The 14764-nt window shown below is 48.5% G+C and overlaps 6 protein-coding genes across 6 annotated transcripts; 2 read left to right on the plus strand and 4 right to left on the minus strand.

Moving 5' to 3' along the window:
* Positions 1-117: 117 nt before the first annotated feature.
* N7500_006157 (uncharacterized protein) lies at positions 118-1767 on the plus strand (the record flags this gene model as incomplete). The annotated part of the gene is made up of 2 exons (XM_056677301.1): positions 118-579; positions 637-1767. 2 exons carry the CDS (start codon positions 118-120, stop codon positions 1765-1767), a joined length of 1593 nt encoding a protein of 530 aa, XP_056532301.1.
* A 505-nt stretch (positions 1768-2272) lies between these two features.
* N7500_006158 (mannose-1-phosphate guanylyltransferase) lies at positions 2273-3772 on the plus strand (the record flags this gene model as incomplete). Its single annotated transcript, XM_056677302.1, has 4 exons — positions 2273-2335; positions 2386-2442; positions 2517-3692; positions 3746-3772. 4 exons carry the CDS (start codon positions 2273-2275, stop codon positions 3770-3772), a joined length of 1323 nt encoding a protein of 440 aa, XP_056532302.1.
* A 403-nt stretch (positions 3773-4175) lies between these two features.
* N7500_006159 (uncharacterized protein) lies at positions 4176-5052 on the minus strand (the record flags this gene model as incomplete). Its single annotated transcript, XM_056677303.1, has 2 exons — positions 4176-4838; positions 4891-5052. 2 exons carry the CDS (start codon positions 5050-5052, stop codon positions 4176-4178), a joined length of 825 nt encoding a protein of 274 aa, XP_056532303.1.
* Positions 5053-5287: 235 nt separating this feature from the next.
* On the minus strand, positions 5288-7060 carry N7500_006160 (putative oxidoreductase, FAD-binding; the record flags this gene model as incomplete). Its single annotated transcript, XM_056677304.1, has 1 exon — positions 5288-7060. One exon carries the CDS (start codon positions 7058-7060, stop codon positions 5288-5290), a length of 1773 nt encoding a protein of 590 aa, XP_056532304.1.
* Positions 7061-8054: 994 nt separating this feature from the next.
* On the minus strand, positions 8055-12951 carry N7500_006161 (uncharacterized protein; the record flags this gene model as incomplete). Its single annotated transcript, XM_056677305.1, has 6 exons — positions 8055-8373; positions 8416-10094; positions 10236-10738; positions 10803-12192; positions 12254-12713; positions 12755-12951. The coding sequence occupies 6 exons, from the start codon at positions 12949-12951 to the stop codon at positions 8055-8057; spliced, it is 4548 nt and encodes a 1515-aa protein (XP_056532305.1).
* Positions 12952-13759: 808 nt separating this feature from the next.
* Positions 13760-14630, minus strand: N7500_006162 (uncharacterized protein; the record flags this gene model as incomplete). Its single annotated transcript, XM_056677306.1, has 4 exons — positions 13760-13965; positions 14025-14214; positions 14297-14523; positions 14573-14630. 4 exons carry the CDS (start codon positions 14628-14630, stop codon positions 13760-13762), a joined length of 681 nt encoding a protein of 226 aa, XP_056532306.1.
* Positions 14631-14764: the final 134 nt, after the last annotated feature.

Below are 14764 nucleotides of genomic sequence, written 5' to 3' on the forward strand. Positions count from 1 at the left end.
CACCCAAATGCGCATTGATTTACCTCAACCAATCGACCCCTTTTTCATGTCTGTCAAGACGCAGTCAAGTGTCCTGGCTTGCATTGTGTGCTCTGTCCAATCATAAAAACCCCCGCAATGACACATCGGGGGGCCACCCTGCTGCTGCTCAGGGGTAACACCACCTTGGAGTCAGCGCTGGAGCAAGAGGAGAATGTTCTCCTTGATTTGGATTACCCTGAACAGCGTATTGACTTCTTCGTGCTGCTGTATAGCAATCGAGATGAGATTGAGCGTATTGCATCATATCATCTTGGTCTAGGTCCTTCAGATACTTGCCGGACCGGCGATGTAAACGAATGGGTCCACGGCAGCTTCAATGTCTGCATCCCTCTGTATATCAGCGAACAAAGTCAAGAATTAGGGAAAAGAGCACTTATTCGGTTTCCCTTGCCGTACAAAATAGGGGAATTCAAGAACCCAGGCAATGTGGACGAAAAACTTCGCTGTGAAGCCGCAACATTTATTTGGATACATACGCATTGTCCGGAGATATCCATCCCGCAACTGTGGGGGTTCGGACTCGTCGGGGGTCAAAGTGTACGGAATCTCAATTGGTTGGCTATGAACATGATTTCTGACATATTTTCTATATAGTTTACGAAACCGGAGAGTATCTCCCTTAGCACTAGACTTCTCTGGAATCTCAAAAGATCTATCATGTGGCTGTTTGGACTCACTTTGCCCTGCCCCTACATATCTCATCAACGTGTGTCCTTACTCGATACCGGGTACTTGGTGATGGACTACATTGGCAACTCAGAAGTTCAAATGCTTTCAGAGACATGGGATGAAGACCGTCAAGACCAAGTCAAAAGAAAAACCCTCTTTCGGGGGCTTTCACGTATGATGCTTTCACTAAGTCAGAGACCACTCCCCCGTATAGGATCTTGGACCCTAGACTCGAATGGAGTTTTGCGACTCTCCAATCGACCTCTCACACTTCGGCTTCATCAATTAGAAAATGGTGGAATTCCGACGAACATCAGTCGAAGCTTGACCTACTCAACAGCGGACACATACCACCTCGATCTTTTGTCTTGTCATGATAGTCGCATACGGTATCAGCCCAACTCTATAAACGATGCAGACGATGGCCGAGCCCAGATAGCAAGATTGACGATAATGAAAGCACTCCTACCTCATTTTTCCAACAAAGAGCTTCGAGAAGGGCCTTTACTTTACAGACTTACCGATCTCCATCCTAGCAACATATTCGTTGACAGCGATTGGAATATCAAGTTTGTCATTGATCTCGAATGGGCATGCTCACTCCCGGCGGAGACGTTACGTCCTCCATACTGGTTAACCGGTTGTTCAGTGGATGAACTAACAGAGGAGCACCTTGAAACCTTTCGCGAGGCCTACGAAGAGTTTGTTGGTGTTTTTGAGGAGGAAGAAAAACAATTCTCTCCTATCAACGATGACCATTCTTATAGGACAAATCTTATGAGAAATGGTTGGAAACTTGGAAACTTTTGGTATTTCCATGCTTTAGACAGCCCAAAGGGTCTATTCAACCTGTTCTCTCAACACATATATCCCATTTTTGGACCTTCCAGTCAGTCCAAAGATGATTTTGCACGGGTTGTTTCGGACTTCTGGGCCCCCGATGTTGCAAAAGTGTTAGCGGCCAAGCTCCGAGATAAGGAAGAGTATGAGAGGTCACTTTGTCAAAGGTTCAAAGATGCTGATATTGGCGAGGAAGATCGGGATTCGGGGCATTAAAATGGGTCTGGATATTTCTATACCGAAGGTCTGATGTATCAAAAATGCAAAATTCGGCGGCAGAGAAGCAAAACCTTTCCAAGTTTGACTATTCCAAAGGTGTTTGATGAGTAGTCATGATGTCTATAATCTATGCTCAAACATAAAAGAGCGAGAACGTGAGCTCTGGTAAATGCAATATTCTCTGCTCTTACCTTTGGCCCAAGCCTTGCTCGGGTAGGATGTATAGGAACAGACCCCATACTCCACAACTATCCAGATGATTAGAGTCTGTCGAAATAGCCCTTGTCAAGGAGGATATATCTGTAGGATATGTATAATCAAGATACACTCATTCACACCCATATCAATCACATAAATCAGATCCAAGAAAACATTGAAAAGTGGCCGAAAGGAGTAAAATGTTGTCAGGTGCCCCACTGAAACCACCGTCTTGGCGTCTGGGAGCTTCGGTGTTTCTCTGGCCTTTCCTGGAATTATATCCTCTTCACATCTCCTTGCCGTCATGCTTAATATACCAATGCGCGATAATCACACTACTCAGGCTTCCACCAAGGCCGTGATCTTGGTGAGTGACGGAATCTTCGCGGTAAACAATAGCTGACACCTTGTCCACAGGTCGGAGGCCCCTCAAGAGGTACCCGATTCCGCCCATTGTCACTCGATGTGCCCAAGGTATGCAGTTGCATCTTATTTAAATCTCCGTGGGGACCTGTCACGGACAAAAATTGACACTGCAACTTCCATAGCCCCTATTCGAAGTCGCCGGCCACCCCATCATCCACCACTGCCTAAAGGCGGTGGCCAAGGTCCCCGATGTACGCGAAGTGATGTTGGTCGGATATTACGATGAGAGCGTATTCCGGGATTTTATCAAGGATGCCTCGAAGGAATTCCCCCAGCTTCGCATCCTCTACCTGCGCGAATACACAGCGTTGGGCACCGCAGGTGGCCTATACCACTTCCGTGATGCCATCCTCAAGGGCAAGCCCGAGCGGCTGCTCGTTCTGAACGCCGATGTCTGCTGCTCATTCCCGCTGGGCGAGATGATGCGGTTATTCGAGGAGAAGGACGCCGAAGCTGTGATTCTGGGTACACGGGTGTCAAACGAGACCGCAACGAACTTCGGATGCATCGTATCCGATTCGCACACCAAGCGTGTGCTGCACTACGTCGAGAAGCCCGAGTCGCACATCTCTAACCTGATCAACTGCGGTGTCTACCTTTTCGCTACCGAGTGCATCTTCCCCGCCATTCGCAGCGCCATCAAGCGCCGCACCACCCGCCCCCGCCTCCTCTCGTACCCCTCCTCTGATAACCTGGAATCCTCCTTCATCGCCACCGGAGACGACGAGGACGCCGAGAAGAGCGAGGTTCTCCGTCTGGAGCAGGACATCCTCTCCGATCTGGCCGATAGCAACCGCTTCTTCGTCCACGAAACCAAGGACTTCTGGCGCCAGATCAAGTCCGCTGGCTCTGCCGTGCCTGCCAACGCCCTGTACCTCCAAAAGGCATTCCAGGCCGAGTCCCCTGAACTCACTCCCCCCTCCGCCACCATCGTGCCTCCGGTCTACATCCACCCCACTGCCTCCGTCGACCCCACCGCCAAGCTCGGTCCTAACGTCTCGATCGGCCCGCGTGTCGTGGTCGGCGCTGGTGCCCGTATCAAGGACTCGATCGTTCTTGAGGATGCTGAAATCCGTCACGATGCCTGCGTCATGCACTCGATCATCGGCTGGAGCAGCCGTGTCGGTGCCTGGGCTCGTGTGGAGGGTACACCCATCCCCGTGACCAGCCACTCGACCAGCATTGTCAAGCAGGGTATCAAGGTGCAGAGCATCACCATTCTTGGCAAGGAGTGCGGTGTTGGCGATGAGGTCCGCGTGCAGAACTGCGTGTGCTTGCCTTACAAGGAGCTCAAGCGGGTATGTATTACTCCTTGTTTCTTCGACGTGTCATTGACTAATTTGTCCTATAGGATGTGTGCAACGAGGTCATTATGTAAACGAACTATTGGTCATCTTTGGTCCAAAATCACCCTGATCTTCTCGAGCGGCTTCATTGTCGGGTTTGTCCTCTCTCATCTTATCTTATGGTTGGATGGTTATTTGCTTCGTGAGCGCAGCCGATCTAAGGATCTTTTTGTTTTAATTTATCTAGAACGAACCCAAAATGAAAGAGTCGTTGGATTTCTTGCATTGGTATTCTGCTACCCCTGTGTTTTATCTCGTATGAATACCACATATCTCAGTAAAGGATCCTCGAAACGCCGTCATGCAAATTCCGTATCAACACAAATGATTCAAATAAGAACCTTCAGATGCACCACAGATAAATATCATAAAGTCCCGCTTGCTGTCATGAAAGCAAAGAAAAAGGAAAACGAAAATCAAGTAGCAAGATCCCACTCAGCGATACATAGCAGGATCGTATCCAGTATGCTCGGCAGGCCGTTGGTGCCCATCCTGTTCATAGGCACTAAAGCGCACTCTGGGTGCACCACGGTGACTCATCCCAGGCGCAGAATCATAATAATCCTGCGCATCACCAGCATGAGCATACTCCAAATTGCGCTCATACACCGGCGGTACATGCGTATGGCCCTGGCCATAGGCACCGGACATCGCGGGGGGAACATTATCATAATCGTGCAAAGCAGGCGTGGACTCGCTGTGGCGGTCATCCATCTTGACATCGAATGCGCCCGAGTCATCGAGGCCGGGGTGTGATCCCATAGGATCGTAGACACCGAGACGAGTCTGACGACGGCGCACGACCACGTCTAGCCAGACTGCAGCGATGTAGCTAACCAGACCGGTGACGGTGAATGTGAAGAGGGCTTTGTAGCTCCTGCATACAGCGATGCCGGTCGAATTTCCCCAGTGTGTTGTTGTGCATGTTGTGGTAATTGTGCTTGCTACGCTCCAGCTCAGGAGGCCTAGAGATAGGGCCCAGAGGATTGTTAGGAGGATGTTGACGGATATAGAGAGTTTTGTTGATAGGCCGCAGCTGCAGTGGATTACTGAGGTTAGGAGGATATTGAGGAGGGAGAGGCCTGCTGAGACGAAGAGCTGGGGTTTCCATTAGTATTCTATAGGAGATATAGGTTGGATGTTTGCTTACCACGAGGAATGAATATGGTAATTTGAAGCCATCGGCGTGGAGATGGTAGGTAAACACTGCCAAGATCACGCCTACGACGATTGAGGAGAGGAAGATCAGGAAGCGGATGAGATGAAATGGCAGCGGCGGGTATGCCGAGGGCTTCACTGAAGGTGATTTCATGTCGAGATGTGAATATGTGAAGATGAAGGATAGATTTCGGCCAGAGAAGTTCCTACGCCTACAACATACGGGTCTTGATGATCGGCGCTCCACTTTGACACGTTTGGGGCTGCGTACGCTGCGGCATCTATTTTTATCCAGCAGATTGTCTTGGGTATTTTGGAACTGTTTCGAATAAGTTATTAATTAATGGAGATATTAACGAGAACGTCAGAATCATCATTGCAAGATCCCTTCAATAGTTGAAATCCTCATAAACCACGGTCTTTCCAACAAGCCAATTCAGAATCATCCGCTTTAACGCAACACCAGCGCAAAGAAACCAAACATCCGCTAGCGCGAGGTCTAAATCCTCAGCTTGCATCCTTCGTCGTATCATTTTCACCCCAGACGACTGAATGCCGTCCCACATCTGCCGATCAGCGTCATCGAGCTCCACATTGGTGATAAACAAAGTCGTTGACAGGGGCAACTGTGGCCACCGCTGGAAAATATCATGCACCAGCCCCAAATCATTGAATGAGATTGACCAGAATAATCGCAGTTGGGAAATATCCAATTCTGGAAGCTGTGCGAGAAGGGGTGTGATGCCAATACCACCCGCCACGTAAGGGATGATGGACTTGCCAGTCGATATGTGGAAACTTCCCCCGAATCCCTTGAGTGGTACTTCCAGGCTGGCTCGCTCATCTATGCGAGCGAGATATCCAGTGACGGGGCCATGTCGTCGGACCATGATCTCGAATTGATCAGCGGGTATATCGCGACCGGGATACGAAGACACAGTAAAGGTTCGAACATAGTCATCATTTAGACTGCTTGGATCGTCATCGCGCATGTGGCTATACCCCATATTTAGCTTGTCTTCAAATGACAGTGTGACATACTGTCCCGCACTCCATGAAATCGGTTTGCGGCTGGAGATACGGAACCGAAACCGTTGGATGGACGGGGTGATATCTTCTTTCTTTATCAGCGTGGCCATTGGGGCTGAGCCGCTGTCTTCTTGGGTGCCAGGGATATGTTTCTCATTAACGAGATATCGCACGCTAGGATTGTATGGAGAAGGATCTCCGGGCTCGCCACGAAATGACAGCCCATTTTCAACAAAGATTGCTGCCGCGATGGTGACTCGCACAGCGAGATTCGATCTGGGTAGAATAGCAGCTGCGTCTTTTCCGACTAGTATCTCGGTCGATCCGGTGAAGTAAAGAACGTTGCCGCTGTCAAAATCGGGGACGACAAAACCAGCCAGCGGGGTGGTCTCTAAATTCCCCAGCGTTTGATAGAGTCTATTCCCCGAGTACTCAGGATAAACAAGAACAGCACCGCTAGCACTGTTCGATTCAACGCGCATGAATCCCGGGGGACCACCACGCGTGTTTGTATCCATTGTTGATGCTCCATGAGACGAGGATATAAACATAGTATCCGCACGAGCGAGCAGCTCAATTGCAGTAGGGCTCAATTGTGGTGAGTCGGAGATCAGCTTTGAATCAGACTGCGCTGGTACTATATGCTTCTTGTTCATGTATTTAGGGCAGTTGCCCAAGCTCTCTTCAATATGAACAACCAACTGTGCCTCTCCTGCATCTCCATCGGAGAGTGAGCCTGCCACCATCCTGCCGTACAGCTTCACTCTCCGACGGTTCTCCAAGTCGATTGCCAGCCCCGAGACCATTTTTCCTGTGTATGCATGAGTTTGATTGCCGGTCAATAAGGCCTGCACAACGGGGTCGTATCTGCCGTCCACCTGTGCCCGAAGGTCGACTAGCGATTCGGCAACTGGCATTGCAAAGCCCGCTGTACCGCCCCATATCGTTGACCATGGCCGGCCTTGGGAATCCAATGTACCCAGGGCAAGCAGGGGACATTCTTGAACCAGAGATGCAGCTCTCGGGCTCAGGTACGGAGTAGTCGGGTTGTCACCGTGAGGTACTTTAAGCCAGTGGTGTAATTTCTCCTCGCCCTCGTGCCAGGGCACGGTGCTTGTTACTAGTGAGGTCATTGGGTAGGGAAAATTTAGATACTGAAAAGCTATAAGATCCCCCATGTTCAAGGAGAGTGTTCTTACCTGGGTAAGCGAAGGGATGATTATTCATCTCATTCCGTACAGCCCTGTGTCCAGGCCTTGGGGATGACATATATATATATCTACACCGGAATTTGGGCCGCGCGACATGGCGTTTCTTTTCCGCTCTAGTGCTGATTCACTGCCGCCTTTTGCTCTTTGGGTAGTCAGTACCGAGCGTAGACCCTGGATAGCGCTTCGCAAAACCCAACCCAACCCACAGCCCATTAATGGGGGCCTTATGGGCCCTCATCAAAGCCTGTCTTAACGCTGATAAATCGGTCTCAGTAATCGTTATATTAGAGCTTTCTACTAGTCGTATCAAGTTTGAATCTAGTATGTAGGCTTACAAGACCTAGGTATGCAAGGGTATATTTATATTCTTAATACCCCTTTGGCCTCGCGACGAGGCTATCAAGTCAGTGCGTATATCTATCATCGGGCTATAATTTAGCTTTGAGCAGGTAGACGATGCATCATCCTCACCATACCATGTCTTTGTCTTTATACAAAAAGGTGTACAGTAGTCATTTCCTTCAGTGTGCTAAGAATTTACGCATCTCCATAAGGGGTAGACGGTAACCTAGTCTAGTGGACCTTGAGCGTAATCGAATCATTTTGAAGTTGCTTCGAAGCCCCCTGCTCATCCAAGTGCCCTTTCAAATAGACCGACACTTCATTCTGAAACCCCCTGGAAATCGTGTTCGCATACCTAAAACTGGTCTGACTCTACGATGGGTCCAGATTTATCAGCGGTTGCTCCAGGTGTTCGCTACACCGGGGTGTCATAGTCTTCTTCCATAGCCAAAAAAGACCTATTCTCGCCATAAATGAGAGAAGACAACACCGAAAACACAAGTCAATTCATCAGACAGTCTCCGGTGCTCATCCTGGTGATGGTCGCATGATATCAACCACTCGACCCTGAGTGTCACATCAAACCTGGAGCGTTTCGAGCAATATCTTGAAACCCAATGAAAAAAACCTGCCCAGAGTTCATAGCCAGGGCAACAAGGTTTCCTCTCACAAGATGACAGAGCACATCATAATCTGTAGTAGCTCGCAGAATTTCCTCGCCCTTGTACTCAATCCATTTCGACCCCACTTGGATGTCGCAGTCATTAGGTGAAACATCTAAAACTCCATTTTCTTCATCGTAGCCAATCGTGTATGACTGACTGTTCATTTGAATAATTTGATCATCTGAAAACGACAGTTGTGGCTCCATGATACCGACTTCTTCGTAATAACTGGTATGTTTTAGCATGCCAGAAGCAGTATCCCATACATACATGAACGAAAACCTATAATTTGAGGAGCAAGCAGCTATCAGCCTACTATCAGGTGAAAATGCGATTGAGACGACATGTTGACTATTGTTATCATCGGACCCGAATTGTAACGTGAACAGCAATTTCCTTGAGATGTTATCCCATATACTGATGGTCTTGCCGTTGCCAGCTGCTAATTGCTTTTTGTCACGCGAGAAGGCAAGGATCTTAGCTTCGTGGTTCATTTGGATAGTCTCCAGTGACTTGCCGGAAGCAATGTCCGACACTATGATGGTACCATCTGCAAAACCGGAAGCCATTTGTGTCCCATCGGCCGAGAGCGCCAATGAGCACCCTTCCAAATCAAAGTCAAAGTCAATTGCTCTGATCAGCTCACCGGTGCTAGTCGACCATGTGCGCACTTCCTCCATATGCCAGGCTGTGATGGTCTGGCTATCAGTCGAAAAGACCGGATGTCCCTGATCCCGGCCACCTAACAAGGAGTACAGACGTTTGCCGGTGAGAGAATCCCAAAGAGTGATCGTGGACCCGGCTTCCGAAGCCAGAAGGGTTTGGTCAGGTGAGAACAGCATGTAATTCAAGTCACTGTGCCCCTCTTGGTGGTCCTGCTGCGACCCGCATTGAGACATCTCCCATAGCCTCATACTCTGCTGTCTATTGATTGAAGCCAATAGTCTACTGTCAGGCGACAGAGAAATAAAGTCGGCCGAATCCGCCTGTTTGAGGGTGAACTTCTTCATTCCTGAAAATGTATCCCACATATTGATTTCGCCGTTACGGCAGCCGGCCAAACAGAGTCTCCCGTCTGGTGAAAATGCGATCGACTCGACAGAACCATTGATTCCAGTTAAGGTATGCTTTAATTTGCCCAAATGAAGATCCCAAAGTTTCAAGACTCTCCTTTCAGTCGACTTTGTCAGCAGAAAACAAGTATTGTGTGAGATTGCTATCAGTTCCCCAAATCCCTCGGGGGCTTTGAAGACATCTTTTCGTGTGACTGGGCGAGAAAGCGTATTCCACATGTACACAGTGCCATCACCGGAGGCCGATGACAATGTGTCTCTATCGGGAGAGAACGCCGCTGTCAGAACAGCCTCTCTATCTTCCTCGAGGGTTTGTAAGAGAATAGGTGGATTAAGATTCCACAATGTAGTCGTCTCGCCAGATGACGAAGCCAGCATTTCACCGTTGGGCGAGAACGCCAGTTTGTAGATGTCTCTCACATGGTCCTGCAGGAAAGTGTGCTGACGCAGGCCTATCCCTGTGGTCAGATCCCACAAACTAATCTCCTCCCGCAGAGACGTCCGAGAGCGGTCGACCTGGGCTATGGCCATCATTTTTCCTTTTGAAGAAAACGTGAATGAGGTTACATACAAGTCACCATTTGGTTCAAGAATTTGCTGAAGTGAGCCTGTTGCAGTATTCCAAAGGACCACAGCACTTTGGGATGCTGCAGCAATTGATAAACCATCCGGTGAAAACTCAACCAAGCCATTGAAAGTGTGATTTGAACCTTGTTCAATGGTCTGCAACAATGGCCCCCAGTTTGTCTCTGGCAGGAGCGGCATCTGAGTAATGCATTGGGGCTTGAGTACCTGAAATGCGTTTCTGACTGTACATTCGCTGGGAGAAAATACCAGTCCAGATGCATAAAGCTGAAGGGGCGCCTCTTCCGCCATCTGTTTAAATTTAAGCAGAAACCTCTTAGCATCATACAGGAATCGCCGACAAACGGAGCCCGATTGCATCTAGTTCATCTCAATGGTCAGCGTCCGCACTCCAAAATATCCTTCTCCAGTTGCAGAACAAAAGGCACCCACCGAAACAAAGGACTGTAGTTTATCAAGACTTTGAAGAACCTCATCAAGGTATCCCAGAATGCACATTGCTTCAAACCAGGGAAGCAAGCTGGATTGCAGGAATGAATGAATCGCATCATTATCAGATATAGGAAGCCTAGCTTTCTGCAGATGGTCGACCCAATGTCGACAGGCATACTGAAGCTCCCGAGATAGATGATCGGCGATCCTGTCGTCCTTAATGTCCTCGCGCAAGGCCCCATACCCGTCAAGATGACAGATATTCTTTTTGAGGCCGCCCTTGTCTCTTTTCATCACTCGTATACAACTCAATGTCATCTTTTCATGCATTGCAACTTCATCAACGCCAAACCCATTCTTTTTCGTCTCGGGATCGAGCATGAAATCGCGGAAGGATTTATGGAAGACTCTGACCGGCTCGTCTTGCTTCTCGGATACTTGGAGAACAGATGAGACCGATTTGATTCTAATGATGACATCTTCCAGACGTTTGTTGAGAAGCTCTGCAAGTGGACCTACTGGCAGTGGATCCCCAAGAATGACAATTGCTCCCACAATATCACGAACCTCTTGTAAAACCTCGGTTCGTTCGCTGCTTATCAAGGCCCCTGGTCAACTTGTTTAGAACCGGAAGATAGATAGCCGCCATATTTGCGCTCTCAAGTCTGCTGGCAAGAATTTCACTCAGTGTGGCTTTAGCACCAAAGCGAGTATCCCCCAATTCACGGCAAATGGTCGCAGCAGAGATGAACAGCGGTACGGACATTTTGACAAGCGCATTGATATTTTCTTGTCCTGGCCAATCGACTTCGAGTCCGTCGTCTTTTCTCTCGTCTCTTATCTCGACTAGCCGCTTCTCAAAGAATGATAGAATATCCCGCTTCACCGTTGACTCGTCTATTTTGTGTAAAAGGGCTGTCTGCTCCCCAGTCACAAGGCGTGCGAGGGGACGGGCGACAGGATCCTCTGGTCTACTAGTCAAGAAGATTCGGAGATCAATCGAAAATTGGGGACCCTGAATCTTTGGGAGGAGTTGGATCAGTCGCTTAACGTTTCCATCATCGCACTCATCCAACGCATCAATCACTATGACCAACAGGAGCCTTTGTCCGGTATCTGTGGTAAACCTCGATAAAGGATTTACAAGAATCTCTTGAAATTGTGCTGGAATATCGGACGAAGCAAAGCTCGCTGCATCTATGAAGCTTTGTCGCAGGCCGGGCAAAACATCTGCGAGCTGTCTGGCAATGGTCGATATAAATTTGGAGAGGTTTGCACGATCACTCTCGCCTCTTTTGAAGAAGAAGCTTGCTCCTAAAATTCCTCTTTCTTCCATCGATCTAGCGAGACTGCGCGATATGGTTGACTTCCCGGTTCCTGCCATACCGTTCAGCCAGAAAAAAGGGTCCCCAGAAGAGCCATCAACCCAGTCCATTATGCTTTGGAGAATCTCAACGCGCGTACCTGGAAGACATTCTTCGTGCGGTGAGGGGTCATACGAGTCAAAAACAGCGGTTTTCACGATTGGGAGCTTTGAAAGTTTCCTATCTTCATCAATATCCTCAACGATTTTGAGAATCTTTGCCCCTTGCTTAAACTGTTCTTCTGCCTTTTCAGTCATTTCCAAATAGCGCTGAATGCTAAGCCAGTCCTTCAAACAGGATTCTTGGGTTTCGACTGCCGCTTTAATGCTTGTCAAAGGAAGTTCATTCATTGGGGTAATGATGAGTTTGAGAATTTTTTTCCCCTTGTTGGATTGATGAATTGCTCTCGCCGCTGCTGCGTAACGTAAAACCTCCACATAAATTCCAACCAGGGCGTCTTCCACAAATTTTTTCGTTGCACGGTTTTTATCTCGGTAAGTGGTTTCAACCAGAGTGATTCGAGAAATAGTGCTTGAAAGATATTCAGAAGATTCAAGCCAGGTCTCTTGTTGTTGGCAATAATTTTGTGTGATCTGCGTGATGGTTAGCATACAAAAGTCCTTCTCGTGATTAGGTTGACTCAACACTACTCACATTCAACCCCATAGACACCACAGACCAAGCAGCCGAAGCGTGGCCTGTGGGATCACACGCTAACACTGCCGAAATGCTGTCTTTGAGGACGAGCACGGCGCTAAGAATCCTTTGCGGATAATCACCCACTCTGCTCTCCTTCCTTTTCAGCTCGCGAATCTCGAGATGTCTTCGGGTCGTATCTATCACTGCATCGAGGGCCTTTTCAATGTTCCAGCTAAAGACATTTTCTGACTCATCGCTAGAGCCCGCATTACTTGGTTTCAAAAGACGTTGTTCTTTTTCATCTAGCGTGTCGAAGGCCTCTTTCCAGAGATTCGGAGCCTCATAGCCTCGAGCCTTGTGTGCCGTTGCCTCATGGCTCTCACTTGCTTGCGAATTAATCGACGTAGTAGTTGATGAGGGTGGTGGTCGCACTGGCAGGCCCTCGCCGGGTTGAGGGCTCTTATTTTCGCACGGCCTGTCGTGTGTTCGATGAAAGAATTCTTTGAAAGGACGTACGATCTAATCTTTGTGCCATTTCCCCATTCTTGTGATGCTTTGTTTGGAATGGCTGGGCTCAGTCCTTGAAAATGGCACCCATACCAGTGCGAATGACTTATCACAGCGTTCGGCACGCGTTGGGGTATTTGGGCACCAAAGCGAGATGTGGGGGTGGTGAACAGGGATTCATTCAAGGCAGAGAGGGACGACTGCATCTCATAATCCACTAGACAAATATGCGGGTTTCATCTTCTGCGCGGCCTCATTACCTATCACACTTCCGGGGCTACGCCGTCCGTATCGAGGTGGCGACTCCTAAGTGTCTAATCCCTGGAGGTCGTCATGGAACAAATCACTGAGTGACACGACCCCCCATCAAGAGAAGCATCCCGGTCGTATCCCTGTTGTTTCCAACCACCCATTTTACCACCGAAACCCAACTGGTGAGATGTGATTTGATCAGGCCTGTAGTACAGACGGCTAAGTATGCCACACGGGGCATAACCCTCTCATTGGATGATATTGCCTGGCAGTATATTAGCTCCACTCTAACTCCGGGTACAAAGGGGATGGGGCCAATGATATGTACAATATAAATGGCCGGTTGGGCTTTGAGCATGATGGCGGTTGCAGAGGTCTACTTTTGTTCGCGCCTAAAATTTAGAACTTAGCACTGAGGCACTGTAGATAGTTTCTTCTCTTTACTAGGCTTCGACATACCCTATCTAACATGTTGCTATGTAAGCGGGCAATGCCCGGCGCCCGGGCCTGGGCCAATCTAGGGCTTCCTTTCTCTCTTCGTCGACTCCATACCACGCAATTCACCATTTCGTCCTCCCTTTCCCGTCTCATCATACGTATTATTCAGTCTCCCTCTGTCCGACTGTCAATTATTGTCAAGGTTTATCTACCAAAGTTTCACTTTTGAGACGCATTTCCAGAGAGAGTAGGATCGCAATCAGTGATTAAACCAGCCACCGACCTGCAAGATTTGGAGGTAGAGAACATGTCCTTTCATAATGGTCACTGAATCAGAGAGGACAACCATTTCTTATCAGCCAAAAGCTGATGTTGAAATGCAGGATCTTCACGGAGTAGTTCAAGTAGAACTCCATGTGTATATAACTCTAGGATCTTTCTGAAGAGCTCCTCTATCTTTTGACAGAGAGTTCGTTTTTGGGCTTGCAGGGTGCTGACGGCTCTTTCCATGATCTCCTGGTTGGATTCCACTAGGATACGAAACACGCAGGTTTAGTACGCTATTTAAGCACTACGATATGGAACTTACTACTTGATTGTCCCAGGCCATTTAAACCGTTGATAGCAGTACTGTCTGCCAGTCCATTCCAGCCAGGGGTAGCATAATTCGTAATCTTAACTCCATTTCGGCCCTCCGCCTTGCTATGCTCCATCTGGTTGACCAATGGCAGCTGAGAAATATCGAGGGACGAGTGTGGTGTGAGCAAATGATGATCGGACTAGAATCTATATCAGCATATGGTTCACCTCACCCAGTCCGACATCCGCCATCCGGTGATAAATCAAAACAATGGTGCTTACAGTCTTCACACTATTTGCTCTATCAAGCAGGGATTCAGGTGTTGGGGCTGTGCTGGTCCTCAGATCGCAGGAATTCATCAAGTCCAAAGCACAAGGCCATGGTGGTCGGCAATCCTCGCCTTGTTCAAGTATAGGTGTCGGAATAAAACCTGTCTGACACCAGCTTTCGAATGGTATTTCTTGTCGTGCATGCTCTCCGAGGCTTGTCGTGCGCTTTCTTTTTTCACCTAGACTGATCGTTAGCACAATGCCGACAAATAATTCCAAGACACATACGCCACTTTCGTTGCGCATTCAGATTTTGAATCCTTCTTCGTTCCTCATAGTCTTCCATGCTCGAATTCAAGTCAGTATAATGTTTGAAATCCTGAAGCAAAGCTCAAATACTGAGGAGACTTCAGTCGGGGAGTCACATTCTACTTATAACTCTACGTAGCAGCATGCGGAGCCCAAGTAAGAAGTCGGAGC

The sequence above is a fragment of the Penicillium coprophilum genome (assembly GCF_028826855.1).
Source record: "Penicillium coprophilum strain IBT 35676 chromosome Unknown utg000004l_segment0_segment0, whole genome shotgun sequence".
In the NCBI taxonomy this organism is placed as follows: Eukaryota; Fungi; Ascomycota; class Eurotiomycetes; order Eurotiales; family Aspergillaceae; genus Penicillium; species Penicillium coprophilum.